The sequence below is a fragment of the Equus quagga genome, chromosome 2 (assembly GCF_021613505.1).
Source record: "Equus quagga isolate Etosha38 chromosome 2, UCLA_HA_Equagga_1.0, whole genome shotgun sequence".
Lineage (NCBI taxonomy): Eukaryota > Metazoa > Chordata > Mammalia > Perissodactyla > Equidae > Equus > Equus quagga.
Window position 1 is genome coordinate 5,867,593 of NC_060268.1, and position 14,336 is coordinate 5,881,928.

At 38.0% G+C, this 14,336-nt stretch overlaps 1 protein-coding gene across 6 annotated transcripts in view; it reads right to left on the reverse strand.

Annotated features, from left to right (window-relative positions):
* The window catches only part of TOGARAM1 (TOG array regulator of axonemal microtubules 1), an 83,869-nt gene that overhangs the window by 56,929 nt on the left and 12,604 nt on the right, over positions 1-14,336 (reverse strand). For all 6 annotated transcript variants that reach the window (XM_046652509.1, XM_046652508.1, XM_046652506.1 and 3 more), the window contains exons 2-5: positions 10,782-10,938; positions 7,411-7,545; positions 1,561-1,854; positions 245-507 (exon numbers count right to left, since the gene is read on the reverse strand). In XM_046652509.1, the coding sequence (XP_046508465.1) occupies positions 245-507; positions 1,561-1,854; positions 7,411-7,545; positions 10,782-10,938 (849 nt within the window). The remainder of the gene's footprint in view (positions 1-244; positions 508-1,560; positions 1,855-7,410; positions 7,546-10,781; positions 10,939-14,336) is intronic.

The following is a 14,336-nucleotide window of genomic DNA, read 5'->3' on the forward strand; positions in this document are numbered from 1 at the left end:
GATTCTGGAAGGAAACACATTAGAGTGTTAATGGTGAATGATTCTGGGTAGAGGGTTTAGTGTAATGAATCACCTTCCTAATACTTCACTGCAGTTTCCACATTTTCTATAATGAACGTGAAATATTTGCACAAACAAGAAAACATGTTATGGGATAAAAGGTACTTACTTTTTCCTTAAATAACAACTATTATAGAAAATTAGAAGCATTTTAAAATTATTAAAAATGATATTTGGTTCTAACCTCTTCTTGGTCCAAATCCTTATCCTTGATATTTAATTCCGAAAGATCAATTTTAAGACTATCTTTTTCACTCTTCCAAATATCATCAGGCTCTTTCTTTTTGGGTCCCACTGTGCTCAAATCCGCTTTATCAGGCAGAAGGCTGATTCCCCTTGGTATGGGAGGGACAGGCTTGGTCCCATTTAAGCCTCGTCGGGATGACGGTGATCTCACCAAGGCAGGTGTAAGTTGAACTGGAGGAGGTTTTTCTTGAGAATTTTCTCCTGCATGGAAAATACATATTTTGCATTTTTTTAATTTCAGAGAAGTGGGAGTCATAATCACAAGGTGTTTGGAATACAGTGTTTTAAATTAAAAAAGACATTATGTTTTATTAGAAATAAAGACTACTATTTAAAATGAGATAAAAGTATTACTGTCCCCTAAATATAACAAAAATGAGCCACTAGAAACCCTTTCATATTAAACAAAGATATTCTGTATACCAAGTTAAACTGCTATCATCATACACATTGCCATGACGAATATTTGTATGGCAGAGTCCATGGTAAGCTACAAGGACTACTTTTCTGCCTTGCTTTAATTACGTAAGCAACATCTGCCTGACTACCATATGCAAAGCAGTCATCCTGGGCTGGGAGGACAAACTGAGTAACATCTCAGCTTTCAAAACAATATTTGATCCTGTGGGAAAGACAAACATAGAAAGAAACTAATAGAAGGGAATGAAAGTTCAGTGCTGAGAGAAAGCGATAAAGCCTGACTGCCGGCTCTAACCTGGACCATGAGCGTTGGTGGGGCAGCTCAAAGGTGGAGCACCTCACCTCAGAGGCTGTGGAGAAGAAAGCACGTGGGACATGGGGCTGCCTCTAATAGGCTTTTTGTTTTCAGACTGGATCTTTTTTGAATAAATTTAATGCTCATTTCATGATTTAGGAGTGGGCTACTGTTAAGAATATTTTAGTTTGTAACAAATAATAGACGACCTTTCAAAATAATTTTAACATACACCTAACATGTGTTAGTCGGCTCTCAGGCTGTCCATATTCATGTCCATTATAAAGCATTATTTGCCAAGTTCCGAAAAAGCGTTTCGAAGTGGCAATATAAGAAAAGAAAGAAATGACAATTTCAATTGAATTTTATATTACACATTTGATCTAACACAGTTATATATTTTCCTAGATATTTACCAATCCAGAGCAACAAAATGTAATTTACCAGCTTCTAAAGATTAAACAACCCTAACTCCAAAGTAGTAATTCAAACATACAAATAAATTTGAACAAAGTATTAATTTTTATCATTATTTCTACCTGTAGGATCAGACGGTTTTTGGCCAACGAGCTTTTTCTGCGGACTTGGCTTTGATATGCCTTCAAAGCTTTTAAGAGGCCAGGAATTTGAGAAATTAACAGAATTATCTTGCGACTTCTTTGGAGATACAGTAAGAGATGTGTGCTTTGGACTGGTCCGAGGTGATGAGAGAGGACAGGATGGAAGGATGAAGGCTCCTGGACTTAGATTTGCACCAGAGTATGACGATGCACGTTCTGTTTGACTACCAAACGTCTGCTGTGTCTTAGTGCCAAAATTCAGGCTGGCATACACTGTAACAAAACAAAGGAGAATATGGTATTTATGTACACACATCTTCTAGGAGTACAGTTTTTTTGCTTTTCACATTCAGGTTTTTATCCCATCTGGCGCTTATCTTTTTGTATGGTGTGAATTCCACTTTTTTCTATATGGACAGTGCAATTTTCCCAGTGCCATCTTTTAAACTGCCCGTCCTCTCCCTTTCCTCTACAGAGCTCCCACCTACACATTTGGGTGTCTTCTTAGGTGCGTCTTATTGGTTCCACGAGTCTACGCTGTCTGCCCTTCCCTTGGGAGTACACCATTTTATTATCATCGCACTGAGAGGATGAGCTTCCTTCCATTTCAATCTTCTTTAGAACCATCTTGGCCTTTCTTGGCCTTCCATTCTTTCACATGTATTTCAAGACTAGCCTGTCAGGCTCCACAAAAGAGCCTGGTGGGATTTTGATTGGAATGACATTGAATTTAAGGATTAACCTAGGAATAACTGCCTGATATTGAGTCTCCCTGTTTAAAAATATGGAATCTCCTTTAATTTATTTAGGTTTTCTTTGATGTCTTTCAAAAAAGCATATTTTTGCTTTTATAATAGAGTGTATGCAAATCTTTTGTTAGATTTCCAGATACAAATTTTGTTGATACTGTAATTTCTTTCTTAAAAACTACATTTTTCAAAGTTGCTGGGGTCTCAGAAATTTATTGACCTTTACATTCTGGTTCTATAGCTGGCAACTTTGCTAAATTATTTAAAATTTTAATAGTTTTCTATATATCCTTTTAGATTTCCTATGCAGATAATCTGATAATGGTAATGATGGTAATGACAGTGACTGTGATGAGATAATGCATTTACTGAGCACTGACTCTGTGCCAGGGGGTGTTCTAAGCACTTCATGTGTATAACCAATTTAGTCCTCACAACAACCCTGTGGGAGTAGGTACTGGTCCTCTACTATAGATTTTAAAAAAAAGTAAAGCAGGATATGTCAACTGACGACGAAATTATAAAGCTGGGACACGAAGCCAGGCACTACAGCTCCCAAGCCTGTGCTCTTAACCACTACATTGTACTACGTTTTATCTGGGAATAATGACAATTCTCGTTTCTTCCTCTTCAAATTCTGTACTATTAATTTTGAACTAGGCCCTCCCTAGATAGAGTATAATGACTCCCAAATTTTTAGCAGTGACTTCTTCCTTAAACTCCAGACTCAACATCAAAATGCCACCCAACGTCTTCTCTAAAGAGACAGGTGTCCTCAACTTAACGCGTCCAAAACAAAACTCCTGATTTCCCAACAGCTCTTCTCCTACCTTCCTCTCTTGGCACACGGCAGCTCTATTCTTCAAGTTGCCCAGGCCAACAATATTGGACTCATCCTTGACTCCGCTCTTCTCTCACACTTCACATCTAAGCCATTAGCAAATCTCACTGGCTCTATGTTAGCAATACAGGGTGATCACTAAGTTTGAAAACTTAGGTGAATGAGGAATAAATCTTAATTCATATTACTTTAGTATACAGGATAAAATAAAATTATCTATGCTTCCAAACTGTCTATCAGAATCCAACCACTTCTTGTCACCCTCCTCTAAAATGAGTCATAATCGCCTCTCACCTTTTCTACTGCCATCACCTAACTGGTTTGCTCTGCACCCATCACACTCCTGCCAACCCTGTTCTCTACACAGCAGCTCAGATCATGCTGTTTGACTTGCATGGACTATATGGACTCTACCTCCACTGACTTGCCACCCCACTCAGAATAAACTGCCAAAGCCTTACAATGCCCTACAAGGCCACATGTTATCTCTCATAATTACTCTCCCCCCTCACTCATTCCGCTGACCTCCTCGCTATTCCTCCAATAAGCCAAATATGGTCTACTTCAGAGCATTTGTACCTTGTTGCTGTCTCTGCCTGAAACATATCCATGTGGCTCCCTCCTGCACTTCATTCAGGTTTGCTTAAACGTTATCACTTCAAAGGCCTTCCCTGTCATATTCGGTCCCCTTACTCACCTATTTGTCTTCAAAGCACTTATTTCCATTCTTACTGTTCACTCATTGTTTGCCTCTCCTCTAACAGATTTTCATCTTTAGACTCTAGAACAGTGCCTGGTTCTCAATAAATATTAAAGGAATTAGTAATTAAATGCACAATAGCAGTACTAATAGTGAGCATTTTTGTGCTGTTCTTGACTTTAAAGTGAATTCTAGTATTTTACCACTAAATATAGTTGCTAAAGGTATTAACAGATATCATTAATTAGGTTTGGAAAGTTATTGTTAAGTTTGTTATGAGTTTATAATGCATAAATGTTAAATTTTTATCACATGCTTTTATGGCCTCTATTGACACAGTTACACTGTTTTCCTCCTTCTATCTGTGATAAGCTTAAACTACAGGTTTTTCTGGAAGACCCCTTCTTAGACATAATATATATAATACAAATTTTAAAGATTTTATTTTTCCTTTTTCTCCCCAAAGCCCTCTGGTACATAGTTGTGTATATTTTAGTTGTGGGTCCCTCTAGTTGTGGCATGTGGGACGCCGCCTCAGCATGGCCTGATGAGCGGTGCTATGTCCGCGCCCAGGATACAAACTGGCGAAACTCTGGGCCGCCGAAGCGGGTCACGCGAACTTAACCACTCGGCCACGGGGCAGGCCCTATAAAACACAAATTTTAAAAACACATTGCTAGATTTGGTTTGCTTGTACACTGGCTTTTATAAAAGTGAGACTGGGCCACCATTTATTTTCCTTTATTCACGGACCTTATCTGGTCATGATATTAAGGTTATATTAATTTCATTAAATGAAATAAGGAGACTTCCTTCTTTCTTTCTTAATTCTTTTAATTAAGAATTAACCTCTCGGGGCTGCCTTGTGGCGTAGCGGTTAAGTTCGGTGTGCTCCGCTCTGGCGGCCTGGGTTCACGGGTTCAGATCCTGTGAACATCACTCATCAGTCATGCTGTGGCCGTGTCCCACATACAAAACAGAGAAAGACTGGCACGGATGTTAGCTCAGGGCTAGTCTTCCTCATGCAAAAAAAAGGAAGAAGACTTGCAACAGATGTTAGCTCAGGGTGAATCTTCCTCAGGAAGAAAGAGAAAAGAATCTTTTAATTCTTTTAATTCATTCTTTCTTAATAAGATAGGATTTACCTTTTTTCTGAAGGTTTGACAGAATGCTAGGAAAACCATTTGGGCCTAGGATTTTTTGTTTGTTTGTTTTTTTTGGGTAAAATTTCTAAATAAAATTCCTTTAATCATTACAGGTCTATTCAGATTTCTGACTTCTAATTGAGACAACTTTCACAAGCTTATTAATTGTGTTGTTCAAACATTCTGTATTATTTAATCCAAAACTTCCTTACCCTATTAAAATTCTCTACTAACATTTGTAGATTTATTTTCTCCCTGTAATTTTATCAAATTACATACATATGCACACACATATATGTATACACATATACATTTTAGAAAAGTCTTATCTTCTTAGTGAATTGTTCTTTTTTCACTATAACGACCATCTTCAGCCCTAAAAATGGTTTTAGATTTAGTGTGCACACTTTCCCTAACATCAATGTTTTTGCTATTCTGCTTTGAGTATTTGCCTAGTGTATCTTTTCCATGTTTTACTTTCTCCCATTCTATTTTGATGTGTTTTAGGTGTGGCTCTTAAAAATGGCATTTCCATTTTAATAAGTAAAATAAAATCTGATCATCTCTGCTATTTAAATGGTAAGTTCTGCCCATTTATATTTATGGTAACTACTGATATATTTGGTTTTAATTCTACCATCAATATTATTTTGTGCTTTCTATTTAGTTTTTCTTTGTTACTTTTTTCTTGCCTTTTACTGATCTTTTCTTTTTACTCCTCAATTAATATAAAAGTCCATTTGTAACCTTTTAGGGTTTCCCTTAAATTTTCCTTTAATATTTTTTTGAAGACTTATCACAACGAAAGACCTCGCTATGTATACTAACAAATAACATTCTTCTGAACACTTAAACGACTATCTACATTACACATCACCTATTTTTAATTCATAGCTGACATAGTTAGGACCTCTACTTCTACCTAAATCTTTTTTGGGTGGAAAAGGGGACTACAGGAGACTTAAGTGGTGACAAATTTACATTCAGAATGAAAACTTTCAGTCTCCTGATTTCAATTACAGTGCTCTATCTACAGACACTGATGCTTCCATGTCAGTGTCTTATTATATGTTCCTTTTATTAAGAGATTTAAAAATATTTCTTGCAAAAAAATCAAAATCGGATCTTTTTATGCATATAAATAGAACCAACAGAATGCAACAAAATGTACCAACGGCTCCAGCATTCAGTGTGGATCACTGCAACATTAAAAACTGGATGGGAATTTCTAGATGGTTTGGCATCTGGCATCCACACCCCAGGTCCTTCAGAAATGCCATGGAGAATGTTAGTTGAGATGATGATGGTCCCGGCAGAATTCTTAACGTATAACCTAGTATTAAGTGAAATCCTGACTTCAGAAGAACATGGTATCCCTTTAGTAATTGCTCTAATAGGTGTTCTGAGAGGTTACAGAAAACCAGAGCCGCTATGAAGATCTGACCGAACACTCAGAGTGGAGGTGTGCTCAAAGGTAATGCAATCATTCAGGGGGATCCTGAACAGGAGTATGCCAAGCAGTACAGAGAACACTCTCTGCTCCCACGAATCACAAGTCCCAACAGGACATGGTCATGATTTAGGAAATACCTGCATCATGAAGAAAGATGGACTACTTTCATTGGAAATAACACCACAAAGAAAACATTATGAAATTATGTGGCCCTTTGGAGTAGGGTAAGGAAATGGGACCTAAAAGGTAAGTGCTATATTAACTAAATCTTCTTTACTAATTTCAAATGACCATTGCTTTTTCATCAACAAATAAAGATAGAAGTACATCCCTATCACTCAAAAAATTTTAGTAAAGGATATACAACAAAAATTAAAATATCTTGGGGCCAGCCCTGTGGCAGAGCAGTTAAGTTCACGTGCTCCACTCTGGCGGCCCAGGGTTTCACCAGTTTGGATCCTGGGCGCGGCCATGGCACCGCTCGTCAGGCCATGCTGAGGTGGTGTCCCACATGCCACAACTAGAAGGACCCACAACTAAAACATACACAACTATGTACAAGGGGGCTTTGGGGAGAGAAAGGAAAAATAAAATCTTAAAAAAAAACCCAAACTGTTATGGAAAATAATTGTCTTCTGCTAACACGGTACTCCTTAATGGATAATGTTATTTTCAATTACTTGGTATTAAAATGGTCATCTCCACCACGAGTTTCCAAACTCTCTAACTTTAATCAGTCATATTTATATTACGATTACTAAATCTAACATTTTAGAGTAACAGTTATGAAAAAATATTATTAAAGTTGTTATTAAAAATGTAACATCTTTCCTCTTTTTTGTCAAGCGTATAATTACACAAAATAACATATAAGCTAGATTTGGAAAAACCCACATAATATTTATGAATCATTTGTATCCAAATAAATTTGGAATTTAAACCTTTATCTTGATGACTATTAGTTGTCCCGAGGTACTGTAAGTCAGATTCCACACTGCCAGTTTTACCACATATCTGTGAAAATCCAAGTTGTCCACATTTGCCAGAAAAATTTGTTTGATGAGTCCCAGTGGTGCCTTTGCAAGGAAGGAGGAGAAAAACATAAAAATAAAGGTTAACTTTATTACATGAATGCATCTAATTTCACAAATGTTCGTGTCATTTGTATGGGAATGAATATAGGAGTACATGTACAGTGAGCCGGGCAGGCAAGAAAGGCAGAAAGTTTCTGCTATTGGCAGATCTGATTAGCGGCAGGGGTGGGTAAAGGACAGAAGACAGACTGGTAAAGTACAGAGAAAAGCAGACTGAAAAATACACAAAGGCAGTTTCTTCCTGCACGCTCCCTCCTCTTGCTGTGGAACGCTTCTGCACACCCGGCTTCTCCCTCTTCCCCGCAGTTCAGTGTACACTCTCCCCAAAAGCCCTACTGCAGAGCTCTTCTACTTTCTTTCCTCACATGAGCACAGCGTTCACACAGTCTCCAGGCTTATCCATACTTTCCCTCTCCTGTGGCTGGTTAAGGTTACTCCTGGGCCGGAGAGTAAGTGTGAAGAAAAGAAGGTGATAATGACTCTCCGACGTTCAGTTGATTCATCCATAAAATGAGCCGATCCCTTGTAGTTCTGAAACGCTCTTTTTAAATTCTCTCCCTGTGATTCCAGGCCCCTTTATCCTCATGCACTGGTTATCTTTCCAGTTAAGCCTCACCTCCACGCTTTGGTTCTGTTTTCTCCCCACCTGCAACAGTCCCTCTTGCCTCACCGCCAATCACAAACCCTTCCCTTCTTTAAAGTCCAGCGCAAGTCCAACCTCTTTCCTGGAGTTTTCACAAACCACTTCAATACCCACGACCTTTTCCTTTCTTGAATCCCTATGGTACTTATTATAATTTGTATCATCCAACCCAGCATTAGGTTATACGTTGTCTTATTCTCCAGTCATTTAAAATCTGTACAATTAGTCAAGAGCTTTTCAATGGTACAGAAACCACGAGCCTTATAAAAATCTAAATTAGCGGCCGGCACCATGGCCAAGTGGTTAAGTTCGCGCGCTCTGCTTTGGTGGCCCAGGGTTTCACCGGTTTGGTTCCTGGGCGTGGACATGACACCACTCATCAAGCCACGCTGAGGCGGCATCCCACATGCCACAACTAGAAGGACCCACAACTAAAAACACACAACTATGTACCAGGGGGCTGTGGAGAGAAAAAGGAGAAAACAAAATCTTAAAAAAAAAAATCTAAAGTAATGGTGAGTATAAATGGATATATTCTTGCCTTTCTTTTTCTCTATTAAACATTAAACTATACCATCATTATAACACTTCATTTTTGTAGGAAAATATTAAGGAATTTTACTGCATAAAGGTCTATAAATTGTCCTAATATTTCCTAAATAATGTGTCTGAACTCATAGCCAACAAATTTCAATAACTGACATCATCTGGATGTTAAATAAATGTTAACACTTACGACAAACTCAATCTATCCCTTATAAACCATTTTCCCTTCCCAACTGGTTTCGTTTTGTCAACACATTCCCATTTTTCTAATTATCTGGGTGCTAAGTCTTGAAATCTTTCTCTACTACCCTTCCTCATCTTTTACATCCAGCTGTTGTATTTTCCTGATTATTCCTTTCTATCCTGTTTGTAAACAACCTTATCACTCTAGCTTCTTTTTTCCTTAATAAAAAATCTCCATTAAGTCCCAAAACTTACAAGTATGAGCTTAAATTTTTGAGCCTAGCAAACGAGGGTTCCCCATATACCAATTTATCTTTGACCATCTAAAATGAATCCTGGGGGCTGGCCCCATGACTGAATATTTAAGTTCGCGCACTCTGCTTCGGCGGCCCAGGGTTTCAGAGGTTTGGATCCTTGGTGCAGACGTGGCACCACTCATCAGGCCATGTTGAGGCAGCATCCCACATGGCACAACCAGAGGCACTCACAACTATAATACACAACTATGTACTGGGGGGCTTTGGGGAGATGAAGAAAAAGGAAAAAAAGGAAAGATTGGCAACAGATGTTAGCGCAAGTGCCAATCTTAGGGAAAAAAATAAAAAATAATGAATCCTGCCTTTACACAGGATCTAGACTATCTCAAGCCCAGCCCTAATGTAAGCCTTCACTCTCCTCGGAACTTCTCTCTAACTACCTGTATCATATACATCCCAAAAGATGCTGTTCAAGTCCTCTCTCCTCTTAATGCCTTTTCTAACTGTACGACCCATGACAATGACCATGTCCTCTGAACTACTGTAAGTTTTCCTTCCTGTAACACTTACTTAAGCAATTAAACATCTTCCCACTTGCTCTGGCCAAAACCCTTAGGGCCTCCTTGACTCCTCTCTCCCTCCACTCCTCGCCCGCTCCATCAGCAAATCACGTCAACTCCACCTCTGACACATCACCAGAATCCAACCACGTCCACCACATTCACTGCCGCCCTGGTCAAAGCCTCCACCGACTCCGGCCTCGACAACAGACTCCGTTTTCACCCTTGCCCTCCTTAAGTCTATTTTAAATGTAACATCCAAACAAGCCCAGAAAATATAAGGTAATTGATCTTGCTTCTTTCCTCATAATGTTCCTCACTCAGACCAAAAGCCCAATAGCCCACCAGGTCTTATAAATAAGGACCTCTATTATCTCTTTAATCTCCTTTTCTCCTTCTCTTCCCCTTACTCATTTCATTTCCTACTTACCAGCCTCTTTGATCTCTCTCAAATGTGTCTCGTACCGTGCACTGACTGTTCCCTCTTCCTGGAATTATTTGCTCTTCTCTCTTGAAATCTATGTGGTTGGCTTCAAATACTCCCTCTGAATATGGCCTTTTCTCACCACATTATTTAAAATAGCCCCTCCTCTCTATTCCTCCTCTCTGCTTTATTTTTCTCAGCAGCATTTATCACCATCTAACCCACCATGTTTTGCATCTATTTAACGTGTGCTTCACCCCATCTAGAATGCAAGATCTACTAGGCAGAAAGTTTTCCCTTTTTTGTTAATTGCTGTATCTCCAGGACTTAGAAAAGTGGCCAACACATAGGAGATAATAAATATGAGCTGTTGATTAAGCAAATGTAGCCTTACATTACTACTCAAAAGGTTTCAGTGAGAAACTCTTCCAGGTCTTACGAGACAATTACGTTAAGTGTCTATTTTCATCAGATCTTTAAAAAATGTTTACTGCATCTGAATTGTCTACTAGATTACAGGTTCTATGAACCCCTGAAAGAACTATGAAGTTCAGAGAAATCTTTAGTTTAGTTCAACACGTCCGTTACCTGCACCTTTTACTTACCAGCAGCACATACAGGAAGGGAATCTGGGTTAAAATCCCGACTATTCTCAAATAAGTTTCTTGACACTCTTTTTCTGCTAAAACATAAATCATCATTGACAGGCACTCCTTGTGAGGACTTTAATTTTGGAGATGGGATGAAATCATATGCTGAAAACTATAAGAATAGAATAATAAATTAGAAAATTTGTGTTAAGTTACTTGGTATAAATATGACAGAGTAATTTAGACCCAATTACAAAATTCAGGTTAAAAGAAAAAAAATTTATCAAGTAAATGATACAAATAAACATTCACATACAGTATGGTACACTAACAGTACTTTTCATTCCATAAAAGAAATGCTAATTTTTTTCCCTTTTTCTTACTATTTCACCCCAAACCTCCTCTGTACCTTACCCTCTTACAGCACACATCTGTCAGCTAGGAAGGAAAGGATGCAAATGACAAAAAGAGTGAAATGACAGCTTAAACAGAGAAATGAACATTTCTGATTTGGCAGCATGCCCATCACACTGTGCCATCTTTGAGCACTAGACAATAAATGGAAATTGAGGGCCACTGAACCAGCCAGGCTTCCACTCTCCTGCTCTTTCTGAGGACAATCTACCACCACAATCTGCAGCCCAAATGGAAATGTACTCGTTGCATCCTGTGCCAAGGCTGCAGTAGGAGACCTTCTTATGGCAGGTCTTCTGGTTAAAACCAACCTACACGATGCTTTATAACTGTCTAACACTTCATAGTTTCCAATTCCTTTTTCCCATACCCTCTCTGATCCTTAGGAGACAAAAGTCCCAGGGTAGAATTTTGAAGCTCTACGTAAGACTAAATGAGAGCATGATTCAAGTGTTCAGATTTCTTCACCAATGACGACCTCAATTGTTCTGGATCACTTCACATTCAACATGGCCAAGAATATTTAAAAATTGAGTGAACAAATAAGAAATTATACACACTGTTTATATACTTATTTGGAGCTTAAAGACAATCAAATCTAGACATATGGTGAACTATAAGCCTTCTCAGCACGCTTCTTTGCAAACTTTGCCAAGTATCAAAATGCATTGAAACACAATAAAATTAAAGATATATCTATTTGAAAACTTCATAGCTTCTTGACTATCACAAGATAAGATTATAAACTACCAGATATACCTCAGGTAACTTGTTATTCCCATCAAATTTTGTGAAAAACCTGCTAACTCCTTCAAAAATTGATCCAGAAAACACCAATGAGAAATAAAGAATGCCCCAGTTGAAAAAGGCCCGATTTTGCTTTCTCAAAAGCTACCATTACAACTTCTCTGACCAATTATATAGTAATCAGTATTAAAAGAACACGATGGGGAATGAAAATGTAACCAATTACAGTCAACTTCTGATTAAACACACTAAAAGAAGACATATTAACCCAATTTAAAAAGTGAGTAATCCAGAAATAATTCTCCTGTATGGAATACATTTTATATTAAATTTGCTCTGTAATTAATTTCTGCCTAGAGAACAGAGTATCAGTATGTATGCCAGAAGCATACATGGTGGTGGTGATGGGGATACTGGGGCCGTGGCAGTGGTGGGGAACGTGTGTATGAGTGTGGCATTTTCAAGAATCTACAAGTCAGTCAGGGATTAAGTTTTGCTATAGAAAAATCTGCAAATATTTGAAAGCAGACTATCAGATACATCAATTACTATTAAGATGAGAGGCCCTTTTTGTTCTCTTTTAGAAGTAGTCAAATGATTTTCATCAGGATAAGCTTTGACGGGATTAAACAAGGAAGAACAGGAAATGGAAGTGAGTGAGAGTAAAACAGAAAAGTACAGACACATACTGAAAGAGCTGTAAGCTAACCTACAAAACGGGAAGCAGTCTGTTCAGGAACATGGAACTCGTGTTTGGTCTTCGTAGTTAATAAACACCTAACAATTTAAATGAGTTAATTCCTTAGAGTTACAGTAAATAAAAGCATCATAAAAGGCAAGTTTCGGGGCCGGCCCTGTGGCATAGTGGTTAAGTTTGCACACTCCACTTCAGCGGCCTGGGGTTCACTGGTTCGGATCCTGGGTGTGGACTTAACAGACCGCTCATCAAGCCATGCTGAGGCGGCATCCCACACGGAAGAACTAGAAGGACTTACAAGTAGGATATACAACTATGTACTGGGGCTTTGGGGAGAAAAAAAAAAGAGGAAGATTGGTAACAGACGTTAGCTCAGGGCCAATTGTCCTCACCAAAAAAGCAAAAGCAAAAAAAAAAAAGGCAAGTTTCACACTTAATATTAATGACTTGAAATTCACTTAGTCTTACATACCATTTTAATCTTGTTGTTTATTATCTCTTAACTTTTGCATTTACTTCTTTGTATATTTTTCATAAAAAGATTGCTTTGACCTAATGCATCTTATTTCAGCTCTTGGCAAGGAGTGTAAAACATCACAAAAATAGCTTTAATTTTATTCTGTTAGAGTTAGTATCAAATTATGAGAAAAAGACCTTTTTATTAGCTAATTCTTTCAGAAACCACCTACACTCTTGCCTTGACTGAATTTGTACTAAACTTTACCTTGACCTCCAGTTTTTGGAAACTTTCATCTTCTACCCGTTCTTTCTGGTTTGTTCCTTAATGGTGGCCATTAAAAAAGTTTATTCCAATTACCCAAAGTCACCCTCTGAAACATCTTTGCATGTTTTTTCAAATCACTTTCTATGTACACTTTAAGAAAACATAGTTGTGATGCTATATGCAAAGTTTTATATCCCACTTTTGCACTTAATATTATAACACAAGTATTTTCCACGTTGTTAAAACCTCTCATAAGTGCTGTAAACTTTAATTACAAAAGTAGTAACTGCTTATTGTAAACAGATGCAGGGGTTGGTCCATGGCCTACTGGAGCGCACTTAAGTGTGGCGCACTTTGCTTCAGTGGCTCAGGTTCAGTTCCTGGGCGAGGACATACACCACTCGTTGGTGGTCATGTTGTGGCAGAGACCCATATACAAAATAGAGGAGGACTGGCAACAGATATTAGCTCAAGGTGAATCCTCCTCAAGCAAAAAAGAAAAGAAAAAAACAGAGGAAGATTGGCAACAGATGTTAGCTCAGGGCCAATCTTCTTTACCAAAAACAAACAAAAAAAACCCTCCCAAAATGCAAACAAGATAGAAGTAAGTAAGATGAAAAGTCAAATTCTTCTTTGACACCCCTTCCACCAGAATCCTATTGATAAACTCTGTTAACAGATCTTTTTCTCTATATAAATATTCTTCAATAAGCTAGTTTTAAAAAACAAACATAGATCACATAGTAAGTACTCAGCATATTGTAGGCATCCTTCCATGTTAATCCATACATATCTGTTATTCCTTTTAATGGCTGCCCAGTATTTCACATTATGGTTGGACTCATAGTTCTCTACTGACAGACATTTTCTTTGTCACAATTTCACTGTTACAATCTTGTAGTGCATATTGTTATATACATATCCTCGTGTATTATGAGAGTCTTTCTGGAGAACAGAAATACTAAAAGTGGAATTGTTAGGTCTAAGG